The sequence below is a fragment of the Hippopotamus amphibius genome, chromosome 7 (assembly GCF_030028045.1).
Source record: "Hippopotamus amphibius kiboko isolate mHipAmp2 chromosome 7, mHipAmp2.hap2, whole genome shotgun sequence".
Classification (NCBI taxonomy): Eukaryota; Metazoa; Chordata; class Mammalia; order Artiodactyla; family Hippopotamidae; genus Hippopotamus; species Hippopotamus amphibius.
The window spans coordinates 89,216,177-89,231,671 of NC_080192.1; the positions used below are offsets into that span (position 1 = coordinate 89,216,177).

The following is a 15,495-nucleotide window of genomic DNA, read 5'->3' on the forward strand; positions in this document are numbered from 1 at the left end:
TTCTGGGGCTTAGATGCCCTCTTCTGCCTTCTTGAGGCATGCAGGCGGTGGTCATCATGGTTAATGGGACATACTAGGTGTCAACTGCTACACCCTTTAGGTGCCCTGAGCATAAGACTATCAAATGCTCTAGGCTCATTTCCATATTACTTCCACATCCTCCTAAATTCCCAAAGAGAGCCATAAATAACCAAGGAACTGCATATCCAGAGGGGAACAGATGTGTGGTCCACACAAGGCCTCCAGCCCTTCAGCCAGTCACAGCCACACTGACTTCTGGAAGTTTATGACTTGTCAGACAGACTTGAGGAATTTGCTCCCTGGTTGACTTGGCTTTCTGTCTGCCCTGTTTCCAAATCAGAGAAGAAGTGATATTCCATGGTATAGTTAAAACAATACGATAATGATTAGTAACTTTTTCATTAAAACTTTACTGATAACAAAAATTAAAAAAAAGAAAAAAGAAAAAAAAAACTTTACTGATAAAATGTACCCATATTTCCACTCAGAAATTTATTTATGCTTTTTTCAATGTCTATGTAGGGTTGATGGTCAGCTTGGCCTTCTGAGAAACTTTCATTCCGTGGCCTTGAGTCTGCCCATGATTTTTGACCCAAAGCAGTGCCATCCTTCCCCAAAGGAGCAGAGGGCTTCATTGGGCACAACTGTCCATTCTATGAATTTTCTCCTCTGGAGTCAGGGTCAAAGATGGTGAATTCCCTGAAGTCTCGAGTGTGGTTGTAGCGCCAGTGAGAATTTGGAGAGGATGGGGAGCAGGGCAGGGGAGGGCAGACGGGAGCCCCTGACCCGAAAGCTGCGCCGTGCCCCTGCAGACTTCTCCATGATGACGCCCATCAACGACCTCCACACAGCCGACTCCCTGAACCTGGCCAAGGGGGAGCGGCTCATGCGGTGCAAGATCAGCAGCGTCTACCGCCTCCTGGACCTGTACGGCTGGGCCCAGCTGAGCGACACCTACGTCACGGTGAGGGGAGCATCTGGGAGCGGGGTGGGGCACTGCGTGTGGCCCCCACCAAATCCGAAAAGAGAACTCCTGACCCTTGGCATGGCTGTGGCACTGCTGGTGGCCTTTGGCCAAAATTCAATGAGACCTTCCAACGTTTCGAACCGCTGTGGTTTCCTGAGATAGATAGCCTGCCCAGTGGGCACTTCTCTGGATGAGGAGCCACAAATTTCAGGATCCTATTTCTAGGGCTACCCTTGACCATTGGGAGATTCCTCTTGTAGCTTCATTGCCCCAGCTCCAAATAAAGCTGAGTCCTCTTCGTCTCTCATGGGTCAGGAGGAGGTAAGGGTTCTTGAGGGGGAGATTGGGGTGCAGTGGATTTAGGGGAAGAGGGGATTCAAGCAATGTGCTGTTGGAAATGACCCCTCTCCCTCCTTGCCACTGAGAACACATGTCTTTCCTGCAGTTGAGAGTCAGCAAGGAGCAGGACCACTTCCTGATCAGCCCGAAGGGAGTTTCTTGCAGCGAAGTCACAGCATCCAGCCTGGTGAGTCCAGTCTGGCATCTCACTACCCATTTCTTGCTGAAATGACAGTACCCTCTGCTTCTGTGGTGACAGGTCATCTCCAAGGTAGCCACAGCCATCCTGTCCTTTGTGTAGTTTGCAATCTAGTGGGACAGAGAAGTCATGTGAACACCAAAACAGACTGAGAGGGCAGAGCATGATGTGATCAGGAGAAGAAATGGGAGGTGCAGGCAGCCAGCACAGTAGGAGGGTGAGAGGAGAAGAGATGAGCCTGGGGGCCTCTGAGCCTGGGATTGGACCGCAAAGGCTAGGAGTTGGGAAGCCTTCCTGGCTGGGGGGATACGTTAGAAGCACAGCCAATGCTCTGTCCCAAAGCAATGCAAGACTCTTCTAGTGCCGGTGCCATGAGAGGGAGCTTCTGGGTCCCCTTTCCATCCTCCTGCTCCTTTTAGGTGTGGTAGGAAGAAACTTCCAGAATCAGTTTCGATCAGGAAAGGTTTTTAGGTGTGTGGATGGGAGAGAAGAAAGCAGTAGAAGGGACTGTCTTAGAAGCAGAAGAAGCCAAATGTTGTTAGGTACAGGGGCTGCGGCTGCTATGCCACGTGCCTGGGAGGGGAGGATGCCGCCTGGGGCCTCTGCCAGGCATGAGACACACTCAGATGTTGAGTCCAGGCACTCAGTTAAAAGAGCAGGCTGACGAAGTCTCAGAGTACCTGGGCAGGGCGGGACCCGGAGGACTGCCCGGGCCACTTTACAGGCAGGAGAGACACTGGTGGTCAGGAGGGTAAGCGACTTGCACACGGTGACCGAAGGCAGTCATGGCCAAGTCAGACTGGGACACGACACAAGGGTGGCATAGGCTCTGTCCAAGGCATTCATGGTCTGAAGAGGAGACAGGCGAGGCAATCAGTGTTTAGACTTGAGTGAAGAGTGCTCCCTAGACACTAGAGACGAAGGAAGCTTGGGGAGCATGGAGGAAGCTTGGGGAGCGTGGAGGGGGCGCCGAGCCCAGCACGTGCTGAGGGAGGTGGAGGGGACGAGGAGGAACTTCTAGGTCAAAATGGTGGTGAAGGAGAGCGTCCTCGGAAGCCCATGGGATAGGCGGCAGGGCGGCAGGGCAGCAGGGAGGGGCTGGGCAGAGGCTACCATGTCCTCGGCAGGAGCACACCAAGCCCAGCTGCACGCCAGATCCCGGTGCACCTGCGGACAGTGAGTGGCCGAGTCTGACTTACATATTCCATCTGGAGGTGAGGCTGGGAAGGAGAAGGGGATGAGATAATAAACAGCCCTTTGGCTTTATTCTGCTGGACATGCAGAGCCACTGAGGTCTCATGAGGCACGTGAGTGATGCAGTCAGGTGCCTGTTGTAGCAACTGCACTCTGACAGCTGTATGCAGGCAAACCGACAGTGGGCCAACTGGTTGGGGCTGTTACAGTGACCTGGGAAGGAAATTCTGGGCCAGCAGTCTTAGTGGGCCTGGTGAACAGTTGAGTTAGGTTGTAGGATTGAGTTTGAGGAGTTGGTGGGACATTCAGCTGGCATTTGGTTGTCCTGGGTTCAGAAGAGATCTGGCCTAGAGATGCAGGTTTGCAAGTCATGGGCATGAGATATTCAGGATGTGTGTAAACCTAGGGTTGCTGTGTGTGGTTGTGCAGCTTGTGTGCTGTGCAAGGGAAACTGATTGGTGGTGGGCACAGAGAGGATGAAATTCCAGCCTGTGTTCCGCTCTCTAAGCATGTCCTGGTACTGGGCTGCTTTTTCAAATTTGCACAGTGGCAACATCCACATACCCTATGACCCTGGAGCTGTCCTCAAGAGAGGGTACCGTTTTCCCACCAGACAAAGGCACTGCATGGGATAGTGGCTGTAGAGATCCTTAAGTAACAACAGATCACACATCCAAGGCTGAGATAAGGAACACATGAGAGCAGAGGGAGCCCACCCCTGAGAGGGAAGTCGGAGCAGGCCATGCAGCCAAGGAGGAGGGGGAGTTGGGCTGAAAGGAAACCAAGATCTGCATTGGACCCTCGCAAGTTTAAGTTCCTGAGACGGCAGGGTTGCTGCCACTTCCATGGGTCAGGCCACTTGGAAGTCACGTTCATCCTGTAAAATTCACTTAAAACAGAATTTTGTAAGAGAAAGATTTTTTTTTAAGCTCTATTGGAATATAATTGCTTTACACTGTTGTACCAGTTTTTGCTGTACACCACAGTGAATCAGCTGTATTTATACACATATCCCCATATCCCCTCCTCCCACTCTCCCTATCCCAGCCCTCTAAGTCATGACCCATCATTGAGTTGATCTCCCTATGTTATGCAGCAACTTCCCACTAGCTATCTATTTTACAGTTGGTAGTGTATATATGTCAATGCTACTCTCTCACTTCGTCCCAGCTTCCCCTTCACCGCCCCACCCCCCGCCATGTCCTCAAGTCTGTTCCCTACATCTGCATCTTTATTCTTGCCCTGTCACTGGGTTCATCAGTACCATTTTTTTAGATTCCATATATATGAGTTACCATGTGGTATTTATTTTTTTCTTTCTGGCTTACTTCGCTCTGTATGACAGACTCTAGGTCCATCTACCTCACTACAAATAACTCAGTTTCATTCCTTTTTATGGCTGAGTAATATTCCATTGTATATATGTGCCACATCTTCTTTATCCATTCATCTGTCAATGGGCATTTAGGTTGCTTCCATGTCCTGGCTATTGTAAGTAGTGCTGCAATGAACATTGTGGTACATGTTTCTTTTTGGATTATGGTGTTCTCTGGGTATATGCCCAGTAGTGGGATTGCTGGGTCATATGGTAGTTCCATTTTTAGTTTTTTAAGGAACCTCCAAACTGTTTTCCATGGTGGCTGTACCAACTTACATTCCCACCAACAGTGCAGGAGAGTTCCCTTTCCTCCGCACCCAAGAGAGGTTTTGCTGAACATCTTCACGCTTCTACTTGAGCCAATGCTGTCAGTAGCATGTTCCTTGCTTTAGTACCACGTTGTCTGCCTGGGCCTCTGGGCTGGCCGTGGTGGGCGTGTGTGGAACTGCCCTGGGTGCTACATTTAGGATGTCCCCGTGCTGCAGTTTTGAGGGCCAAAGCTGTCATGATTTTTAGAAACAAAAATCTAGCTTGTTAATGTCCAGCAAATGCCTCTAGTCAATAAGTTAGGCTAATTAGCTACCTACCAGCTGCCAGGAGGCTGCACAAGGAGCAGGAGGTGTGTTCAGCCCCAGGGTGTCCAGAAGGGCGTGTTTCAGGATTAGAGTTATGTGAAGCTGCCATTGGTGCGGCAGGGGTGAGTGTCTCTTGTTAGCCGGGAGGAAGTGTTGCCATCTATTGAGACGATCATATGGTTTTTATTCTTCAGCTTGTTAATGTGATGTATCACACTGATTAATTTGTGTATATTGAAGAATCCTTGCATCCCTGGGATAAATCCCATTTGATCATGGTATATGATCCTTTTAATCTGTCATTGGATTTGATTTGCTAGTATTTTGTTGAGGATTTTTTTCTGTGTTCATCAGTGATACTGGTCTGTGATTTTCTTTTTTGGTAATATCTTTGTCTGGTTTTGGTATTAGGGTGATGGTGGCCTCGTAGAATGAGCTTGGGAGTGTTCCTCCCTCTGCTATACTTTGGCAGAGTTTGAGAAGGATAGGTGTTAGCTCTTCTCTAAATGTTTGATGGAATTCACCTGTGAAGCCACTTGTTCTTGGACTTTTGTTTGTTGGAAGTTTTTAAATCACGGTTTCAATTTCAGTATTTGTGACTGATCTGTTCTTATTTTCTGTTTCTTCCTGGTTCAGTCCTGGAAGCTTATACCTTTACTAAGAATTTGTCCATTTCTTCTAGATTGTCCATTTTATTGGCATATAGTTGCTTATAGTAGTCTCTTATGATCCTATGTGTTGTTCATTTTTGCACTTACACAAAGTTGTTTTTGTCTGTGCTTAGATGTGATTAAGGAGTGGCTCTTGTTTTCTGTGTCACCGTCAAAAGTGGTCTTCTCTGATGATGATGTTCTGTGAGATTGTTTATTTCATGCAGGAAGTGCCATGGCTTAGCGGTGTGCCAGGCCAGCCACAGCCACCAACAGGTGTGTGTGTGTGCGCGCATGTGTGTGCGTGTGCACGTGCATGTGTGCACGTGTGTTTGTTTTCACCATGATACCCACAACCCCTTGGAGTCAAAAGCAGATTGTAAGACCAGTGACTGCTCCCCATTTGTCCTTTAAGACCGAGCTTTCGGGTGACTGATAAAGGGATGTTCATTACACTCTCCTCTTTACCTTTGTGTATGATTAAAAATTTTTCAAAATAAAAAGTGGGAAAAAAAAGAAAAAGGCTCAGTTTAGATGTTACTTCCTCTGGGAAGGCTTCTCTACTCCCCCTTTTCTACTGGGATTAAAGACTCCTCCTGTCTGCTTCTAGAGAATTCTGTGAATAATTCTTTTCTTGCACCTTGCTACTCAAAGTATGGTCCGTGGACCAGCAGCAGGGGTATCACTGGGAACTTATTAGAAGTGCAGACTCTCGGGCCGAGTTCTTGGCCTACTGACGCTGAATCTGCATTTTCACAGGATCTCCAGGTGATTCTTTTTTTCATCCATTTTTAAAATTGAAGTATAGTTGATTTACAATGTATTAATTTCTGCTGTACAGCAAAGTGGTTCAGTTATACCTTTGTATACGTTCTTGCTTTATATATTCTTTTCCATTATGCTTTATCATAGGATATTGAAAATAGTTCCCTGTGCTGTACAGTAGGACCTTGCTGTTTATCCATATTATGTATAAAAGCTTACATCTGCTGACCCCAGCCTCCCACTCCATCCTTCCCCCAGCTCCTTCCCCCTTGGCAACCACCAGTCTGTTCTCTACGTCCCTGATTCTGTTTCTGTTTCATAGGTTCATTTGTGCTGTATGTTAGATTCCACAGATAAGTGATATCATGTGGTCTTTGTCTTTCTCCTTCTGACTTGCTTCACTTCGTATGGTCATCTCTAGTTGCATCCAGGTGATTCGCACGCACAGGAAAGCCTGAGGAACTCTGCTCTAGCATTTTTCGTGCTGAATTAGAATCACTTTTGTTTCCCAGTAGCTTGTGTGCTCACCCTGCAGGCAGGAACGGGTCTCTGACCCCCGACACCAAGCACACCCATTGTCTGTAGTGTGGTGGAGAGTGGACGTAGGTGGGTGGGCCTGTGCCTGGCCCACTGGCAGGGAGGGGAGTGAGGGGCCTCTGCCTGCCGGTGGGCGGAAGTCTCTCTTCCTCTACCGACCCCCGCCCTCCCCGGCCCAGATCAAGGTGAACATCCTGGGAGAGGTGGTGGAGAAGGGCAGCAGCTGCTTCCCAGTGGACACCACGGGCTTCTGCCTGCACTCGGCCATCTATGCCGCCAGACCTGACGTGCGCTGCGTCATCCACCTGCATACTCCGGCCACGGCGGCGGTGAGTGTCCGCTCTCAGTCGGCATTGCGGTCCCTGAGGCTGGCAGCACACCCACGGCACCTGTCCCTCTGAGAGTCTCCCTGAAGAAAGAATAAGCCCCCCAAGCTAGGAGCACACTCACCATATAAAACAGTTCTGGAAAGATTCCCGGCAACTCAGACCAAGGTGAGGAGGGGGACACCCACCATGGGAGCTTCCCTCCTCTTCATTGTTCTGACGGTAGAAGTCTAGGTGAGGGGAGATAAGGTGAAGATGTGTGAGGTCTGCCACTGCATTCCTCACCTGCTACCTACGAAAATCGGCGCACTTGCCAGGGTGAGGGCGGCTTCTGCGTCTCTGCTCACATCAGTCTGGCATCTGCCCCCGCAGCCCACGCTCTGGCACGGAGATCTCGATAGGAGATCAGAGGGTGGGACCCTGCCCTGTGCCCGCTTTTCACAGCGCAGGGTGGGCTGAGAGCCGGCACAGCAGCAAGGAGAACTGGGAGAGAGCAGAGGGAAGACCCTCAAGGAGCAGGCTGTCCCCCAAGGGTCTCTGGGCGTTTCTCCATGTCTACCTGAGATGCTGCAATGCACTTGGAAGGACAACAGACACCCAGTTTGGGTGTTCCCTCAACCCTCACCCCATCTTACTGACCCCCCCAGGCCACACACCTACAGGGGCAGAGCAGACCTGTCACTGGCCTGTGGTTTTCTCCCTAAATCACACCTGTTACAAGCACTCAGACCTTCCAGAATTTGGACTAAGACTGCATGATGTATTCGTGCCATGTATGCATTTTTACAGAGCCAGGGCTTACATGAGATGCACGATGAGTGAAGGAGGGCAAGAGGCGCTCCCAGCCTCTCTACGCTCCTTGCTTTTAATAAAAGACAGGAGTTGGGGCATGGCGCTTACAGCCCGGGATTTAACCCTGTTCCCTGGCACTTGCATTGCCCCATTGCAAAATGGGGGCTTCCCAGTAGGCCTCCCTTTCAGTGAAGAGTTGTGGCTGTTTCTGCGCTGACCCAAGGCTGAGGGTCTCGACCAAGCCCCAGGGACCCTGGACCCTGCTTCAGCCCCGCCTGGTGCCAACTCCACCGGCCCGGCCTCTTCCCAGGTCCTAGGACAAGAGCCAAGCAGGGGCAGGCAGCAGCACACCATCCCCCAAGTGCTTTCTTTGCAGCAGTTTTAGAAGGGGATGTATTGCCATGGCAGCTGGGGAAACAGTGATGAGAGGTCTTTAGAGGAAGCCGCGAGAAAGCAAGAGCCGTGCCCGGGGGAGGGTGTGCCTTTGTCCTGTGCTCACTCCCTCCCCTGACTCGTCCCAGACAGAACTTGACTGTGTGCTCTGAGGAAGGGCCGGCTGTGACAGAGGGCCGGGGATGGGGGTGGGGCTGCAGCGCTAACCGTTTGGTCCTCTCACTAAAGGTGTCGGCCATGAAGTGGGGCCTCCTGCCTGTGTCCCACAACGCCCTGCTGGTGGGGGACATGGCCTATTACGACTTCAATGGTGAGATGGAGCAGGAAGCCGATCGGATCAACCTGCAGAAGTGCCTTGGACCCACCTGCAAGGTTCGGCTCAGCTGTTCTGGGAAGATGCTCCGGGTGGGGTTGTCAGAAACTGACATCACAAAAGGGATAAATATTCATTGGAAAATGTTTATAAGTTGCAGGTGAACAACTGCCACAAAACATGAAATAATAACTTTCACTCTAGCCTGCGGTTTGGGTGCACAGCCCCGTAACTGTTCATATAGATTTACAAAACTAGGATTATAAAATATACTCTCCTCTTTCCCCTTAGTGATATACAGCAAACACCTTTGTATGTTATTCAATACTTTCTAGTCACTATTTTAAATTACTCCTCATTGTATGAATGGCTGTGCCGCTATTTACCTAAACAAAAACATTGAAATGTTTTCCCCCCACATTTTCTCTTAACATAAACAACTCTGTGATGAAAATTCCTTCAGCTACATCTTTGTGTTTGCTTGGGATGGTTTCCTTAGAATAAATTCCTAATGATGCACATTTTAAAACTCTTACTTCATATGACCAAACTGCCCTCTCCTCCAGCCATGACTAGTACTTGAGAATACTGTTTTCCTGTAGACTCCCCAAACTTGAGTGTTATCACTTTTTTTTTTTTTGCTAACTTGATAGAGATAAACAGAATCTCATTATTATTACTTGATGTAAGTCTGAAGACCTGTTTTATAACAGCATGTAATTCAGGCAGGTGCGCTTAGAATGGGGCGTTTCAGAGCCAAGCCCGGGTTGATGGACACTTGCCCCCTTCCTTGAAAGGCACTCACTCCCGGAGTCACTTCCCCTCTGAGAGTTCCTGTCTTTCCATCTCTAACACAGAGCAGAAATCCCTTCCACCCTCTCCTGCCATTCTCTGACACCTCATTAGCAGTGCCGGGAGAGGGGTGATGTTCACATCTGTGAAATGCTACAAAAATTTGAGAGATGGGGCACTCACAAAACAGCAGCGAAATCTTGTGAGCAAAAGTCAAGGTCTCTTATCATTTCTCTGGCTCTGAAGAGGAAAAAACTCCAGCTGTTTTCGGCAAGAGAGGATGTGACAGTTAGGCCACCGGGCCTCAGCCCAGGTGCTGCAAGGACAGATCTGATATGTGGGTCTGTGTCCCGGCTCCCAGGTGGATATCACCTGGGTATCATTCAGAGCGTTCTTGTGGATAAAACCAACCAAGAAGACTTCCCGACAGGGAGGGTGCACCTGGACCTTGGTATAAATTCATTTCTGTTCTTTCCCCCTTTTAGATCTGCCTGCTCCTGGCTGAGTCAGAAACGTTGCACCAACAGGGCGGCATGGGTTCCGGTTCTGACTCTGCCCCTAATTAGCTGGGAGATTGTCGGTTTCTTCAGGCTTCTATTTCCTCATAAGTAAAACTAGTGAGTTAGATTAGAAAGTCGCTGTGGCCTCTTTCATGGAACTATAGGATCTTAGAGCTGCCAAGGCCTCATGGAGTTCGTGGAGAGAAAGCCTGAGGGCCAGAGAACAGGGGACCCAACTCACCTGTGTCTGAAGAGTCACCTCTCAGAGGACCAGCCCCTTGGGTTTGATTCACAAGTCGACTGAGTCACAGGAGACAAGCGATTGTTTTTGAGGTTGAACCCTTGTATTTGACAGCAAATAATTCATTCACTTTAACACAAACATTCGTTTTTCAGGCTTCTAAGCTCTTCAGGGCCTAAAAACTCCGGCCTTGCCCAAAGAAACCCACCAAACTATTCAGTCTCAGTTTTAAAAAGCATCTTCAATTTTTTAGGGTGGATACTTTAAAAATTCTTTTGGATGGATATGAAAACTCATGGGGGGTAGCATTGGGTGTTTGTATAGGGAGAATGAGTAAGGAATTGGGAGGAGATGCTCCAGGATTGGATTTGGAATTGACCTGAATAAAATGGAAAATCTCTTTCTCTTAACTCAAGTTTGGAATGCTTAAAGTTTTAATTGGCTGTTTGCTCCTGTACAGATCCTGGTGCTAAGAAACCATGGAGTGGTCGCTCTGGGTGACACCGTAGAGGAGGCATTTTATAAGATCTTCCATCTGCAGGCTGCGTGTGAGATACAGGTGAGCAAGTTCCTCTGGGTTGTGGGCCCAGGAGAGGCTCTGACAGGGGCCTGGGGGCAAAGGTGGTGGCCCTATGGGCTGTGATTTAGGGAGACCTTTGAGTAGAGCCCTCTAAAAGCCTTGCCCTATTTCTCTTCCTGGGCATCACCTTATTCTTCTAAAGTTTCATATTTAGAATCAGTTTTGTAGCTCTAAACTTTTTTTTATCACCACTGCCTAACAACCGGCACTCAACTCTTGGGGATTAGTCTCCGGCCAGGGAGCTGCCTGGGTCCATCAGTAGGACAGTAGGAGGAACCATACTTCCCATGCTCCTGTATTACCTGGGGGTATACCTGTTACCTCTAGCTGTGCCCCATGGACACCACACAGTAGGTCTTCTTTTCTTTGTTTGGAGGAGGGTAGTTTGCAAAGACCATGAACGTGGTCAAGTCCAGAAAGAGAAGTGAAGAGCAGGCCAAGGCAGAATGTTGACACAGCAGGCCTGACACCAGGGAAGCCCTAAGGTGATGTCCAGGGAGCCCATGGTGAAGTTCTCCTAACCGGTAAAGGGTGAGATAGAGGGCGGGTGGGGAGTGTCAGGAGTCATGGGACCCCCTAGAAGAGTTGGTGGAGAAGCAGCAGGAAAACACACAACCTGTAGTTTTATCAAATAACCAGGTAGTGTTGGATGAGTCAAGCACATGCTCCTTTCAGTGTGGCAGGCTTTTGGGGGGCGATAGGGGGCCTTGCACAGCTGACTGGGCTCCATCCTTCCCAGCCCTGGGCTCTGTGCCCTTGGGTCGGGGACTTGCCTCTGTAAGCCTCCATTTGCCATTTCCTCAATTGCAGACCTGGGTCTATAGAGTCCTTGTGAGGATGGCCTTTCAGACAAGGAGAGGTGTTGCCGATGGTATTTTTAGGACTCAATTGACAGACGGGGAGGCTAGCTGCTCCAGGGTGAGTCAGCTCTTTGCAGGGCCCTTTTGGTGTCCCATCTGCCCTCTCCTGGCTGGTCTGGGCAGAGCAGTGTCCCAAGGAAGATGGCCTGCCCTTCCCTTGGGTGTTTTGAGGGAAGAATGCCATAGTCCCAGAAGCATCACTAGCGGAGGCTCTACAAATGGGACTTTTTCAATGGTTTTTAAAGGACATGTTGAGAAGACAGTGATGAAGAGGTGTTAGAGGAAGCAGTGTGAGAGACACTCCCTACATCCCCTCCTACCATCCAGTAACGCTGGCCCTGAACTCTGACCCCTGAATGATGTTAGAACCTGGCAGAGCCTCTGATATGCCCACATTCTCTTCTCCACATCTGAAGAGTTCCCCATCTTTCTTCAGAAGAAGAGGCTTCCACGAGAAAATAGCTCATGAAAAAGCCTCATCTCTTTGCAAGGATAGCTCAGCCCTAAAAATGAATGAAGAGAGGTGTCTCCGCACCACACAGTGAAGTACACCTCCTCCAGCTCCAGATCCCCAGAAATGGCCACTGTGCAATTTAACCAAAGGGAGGATGGCCTGTGGCAGCTGGGGAGATGAAGGGCGGAGCTGCCAGCCACTTTCCCGGACAGACCCAGCTGCTTCTCTTGGCCCTGCCTGCTGTCGCTTTCTTTTCAGTCGGAACTGGCTTGATGTAACCTCTTTAAAGTTCATCAGGCGATGGGGGCAGGTAACCCCAAGAAAGCGCCAGTGGATTTTTTTCAGCAGGTGGAGCAGGAAGGCTTCTGCGGGGAGAAATGAAGCTGGAAGGTGTGTAAGAAAAACAGGAGAGATTAGACCAAGGGTGTGGGCGGATCCAGGCTCAGAAGAGCCCAGGTACAAGCAGCCTGCAGATGCTGTTGGGACTGCAGCCTCTGGAAGGGTCATTTCTGGCCAAATGACCAGCACTGAAATTCTGTTTCCATCATGGGACTAGTTTTCTCCCTTGGTGACCTTGGCAAACAAGCAAATGTATCCGTGGTCATTTCAGTGGTTCAAGGCTGAGTGCCTATTCCGTTCTCCTGGGGACAACGTTCTCTTTGCTCCCCATCGGTTTGGGATTCCGGGAAACTGGGTCATCCTCTGCTGAGAGAGGCAGCTCCCTGCTCTGCTTACAGGCAGATGAGAAGAAGCTCAGGCAGTTCTCCATCTGCTACCCATAGCCATGGAAACGGATGGGGGAAGGGGGAGGTGAGAGGAGGCAGCTCTTGCAAGGGTGTGGGCAGTTTTCTCCTCTATGAATGACCGGTCTCTAGGGGATATTGCTTCTCAGGCTTTCACGGTAAAACCTCAGAATCTATTTATCATAAATGTTTCTGTGGCACTCCCTATGCACCAGGTGCTATTCTAAGTGCTTTACAAATATTACCTTAAATAATCCTCATGAGGCAGATACTACTTTCATTTTACAGATGAGAAAACTGAGGCACAGGGAGGGTAAATAGCTGCTCAAAGTCTCACAGCAAGTAGGTGGCAGAGCCAGGATCCAAACCCAGGTAGCCTGGTACCCAAGTCCTGTGTCCTAAACACTACAGTTCACTGCCTATCAGGGCAGTACGGGTCCGTGGGAAAGGTCCGCTGACAGGTTGGGACCTTTCCTCAGGGAGCTGGCATTCTAAGTCAGGGTTTCAGGGTCCCAGAGCTGAAGCCCTGCCTTGGCCAGGTAGGGGTCTAGGATGAACTCGGTAATTGATCAACCAGCTGGGATTCACTACCTTTGAGAGTGTGTTTCCATGCGCTCAGCCTCAGTGCTTCATGTGAGGGGCTTCAGAATTACAAAACATGGTCAGCAGAGGGCAGCACTGGGACCAGTGAATGAACATAACAAAAAGGTAGATTTCAACTCAGTGTAATCTGTATCAACACACTGTAACCCTTCTAAAATTTGGACAACAGGATAATGGCTGCCTTCCCAGGCATGGAGCTGACCACTTCTAGGGATATGAGACAAGGACTCTCATTTTTGGTGAGACAGTGGAATTAAAAGGCCTCTAAGTCTCTATGTTTGCAGGGTGTGGAGTCATCTTTTTAAGATAAAAATGGAGGCTTCCACAGGACACATGTCTTGGATAAGGAGGGCATGGAAATGCTTGTTTTTGCTTCTTCCTCTTTACAGAGTGATGGGGTCACCTTGGAAAGGCTGCCTGGCTGACCTCTAGGAAGTCTCACGGGGCTGTGTGTTACACTGCTGAATTTAACACACTCTGGAGTATGTCCAGGGTCCTCACGGGTTCATAGACCTGTGTTTATCCGCAAGCTACATTGGATTTTTTCATTTTCAGTAAAACAGTAACTGGCACAAAAACCGGAACACTGAAAGTTTACATAATCAGAGCCGTTCCCCCATAACAAGCAGGTTTACATGGGATGTCAAATATGAATCAGAATGCTAAGGTCTTGGTGTGCCGTGTAAAACTCCAGCTTCACTACCTACAATACTTGGAAACCACCATCTCTCTCTGGACTTACCCAGGAAGCCAAATCATAAGCAATTATATCTGAGTGGTGGATACAGGAAGTAAATAGAACATACTTTTAGATGAGCATGGAATTAGAAAATGAGATTAGTTGGATTCATGAATGTTTTTAGGATCACTCTAATAATGGCTGCTTTATACACACACCACTTGCCCTAAAAGTCAAAGTCTGCTGCCGGCAGCCACCTGTATTGTCCCCTCCGTATGGAGCCTTGACAGTGGAGCAAACCCTCTGAGTCTGCTGGTGAAAGCTTCCTAAGCTCCACACAGTGCCTGACTGTGACTGTCAAGCAGTTCATCTGTCTCCTTCTGGGCTTCCTCAACTGGCTAACCCCATCATGGAGGGTTTTCTTCCTTTAGACCTGTTAATTCAGCCCAATAAGCTACACTCATATTTCACTGGCCTAGAAGCCAGGTTATTTCTTTCAAGTGACTTCTTTATTTTTTTTTTAAGGGGAGATATTTCAAACACACAGAGAATTGCAGAGAATAATATAATAGACACCCACCAGATTTAACAAATATCAACAGGCTTTTCCTCTTGAAGAAGTAAAATATTACAGACAAGAATTGAAGTCCCCTTTTCTCATCTTCCCTCCTTCCCCCAAAATAATCACAATTTGAGGTTGGTCTGTGTCCCAGGTAACTTTTCAGCCCTCTTCATTGTTTTATTCTTAAGGTTTAACACTTGCTATGTCCCCCTAAGAACTGACATTAGGAAAGAAATACTGATACCTGTTTCCCTGTAAATGGGCACGTGCCCTACAAGTTTGGAGCAGCTTTCCTCTGGGAGGAAAAAACCAAATACAGCTCAGTTTTCCAGACATTTCTGTTTCTAATCTTCTCCGATCTCCATTCTCTGTTACACATAGGAGCACAGGTACGTGCACAGGGATGTGAGTGTACACACGCACACCCGTGTGCGCTAGCTGACGGCTCTCCGCGCTTTGCTGCAGGTGTCCGCTCTGTCCAGTGCGGGGGGCGTGGAGAATCTCATCCTCCTGGAGCAGGAGAAGCACCGACCCCACGAGGTGGGCTCTGTGCAGTGGGCAGGGAGTACCTTCGGGCCCATGCAGAAGAGCCGGCTGGGGGAGCACGAGTTCGAGGCCCTCATGAGGATGCTGGACAACCTGGTGAGTCTTCTGCCATTGTCCTTCCAGGCCAGTCCTTTGTGGCTTAGCCCCACCAAAACCAGTCTGTATGAAGCATTCGGTGGGTGTGAGAACTGCCAGCATCACAGTTAAGTTGTTCAAATCCCTTGTTTGGCAACTTGACTTGGAATTTGTGGTCATTCTAATAGTAGTTGAGTTTTCTCAAATGATGGCCTTTGTCACCCCTTTTCCAAGGGTTGTGGATGTCATGATACCTGCAGGGTGCTCTTTGGCGAAAGGGTAAGAAGCTATTGGTTGGTATGAGAGGTGGTAATCCAGTAAAAATCAGGACCACAGAGCCTCTCTCATATTGTGGCTTGGTTCACTCCTCTTTTGTAGCTAGTTCTGCCTTTCTTTCAGTCTCATGACTTT

The 15,495-nt window shown here is 49.0% G+C and overlaps 1 protein-coding gene across 1 annotated transcript in view; it reads left to right on the forward strand.

Moving 5' to 3' along the window:
• Nucleotides 1-15,495, forward strand: part of ADD2 (adducin 2) — a 48,906-nt gene that overhangs the window by 14,587 nt on the left and 18,824 nt on the right. Inside the window, exons 4-9 of the mRNA XM_057741765.1 lie at nt 834-985; nt 1,434-1,514; nt 6,805-6,954; nt 8,365-8,508; nt 10,443-10,541; nt 14,929-15,105. Of these exons, the coding sequence (XP_057597748.1) occupies nt 834-985; nt 1,434-1,514; nt 6,805-6,954; nt 8,365-8,508; nt 10,443-10,541; nt 14,929-15,105 (803 nt within the window). The remainder of the gene's footprint in view (nt 1-833; nt 986-1,433; nt 1,515-6,804; nt 6,955-8,364; nt 8,509-10,442; nt 10,542-14,928; nt 15,106-15,495) is intronic.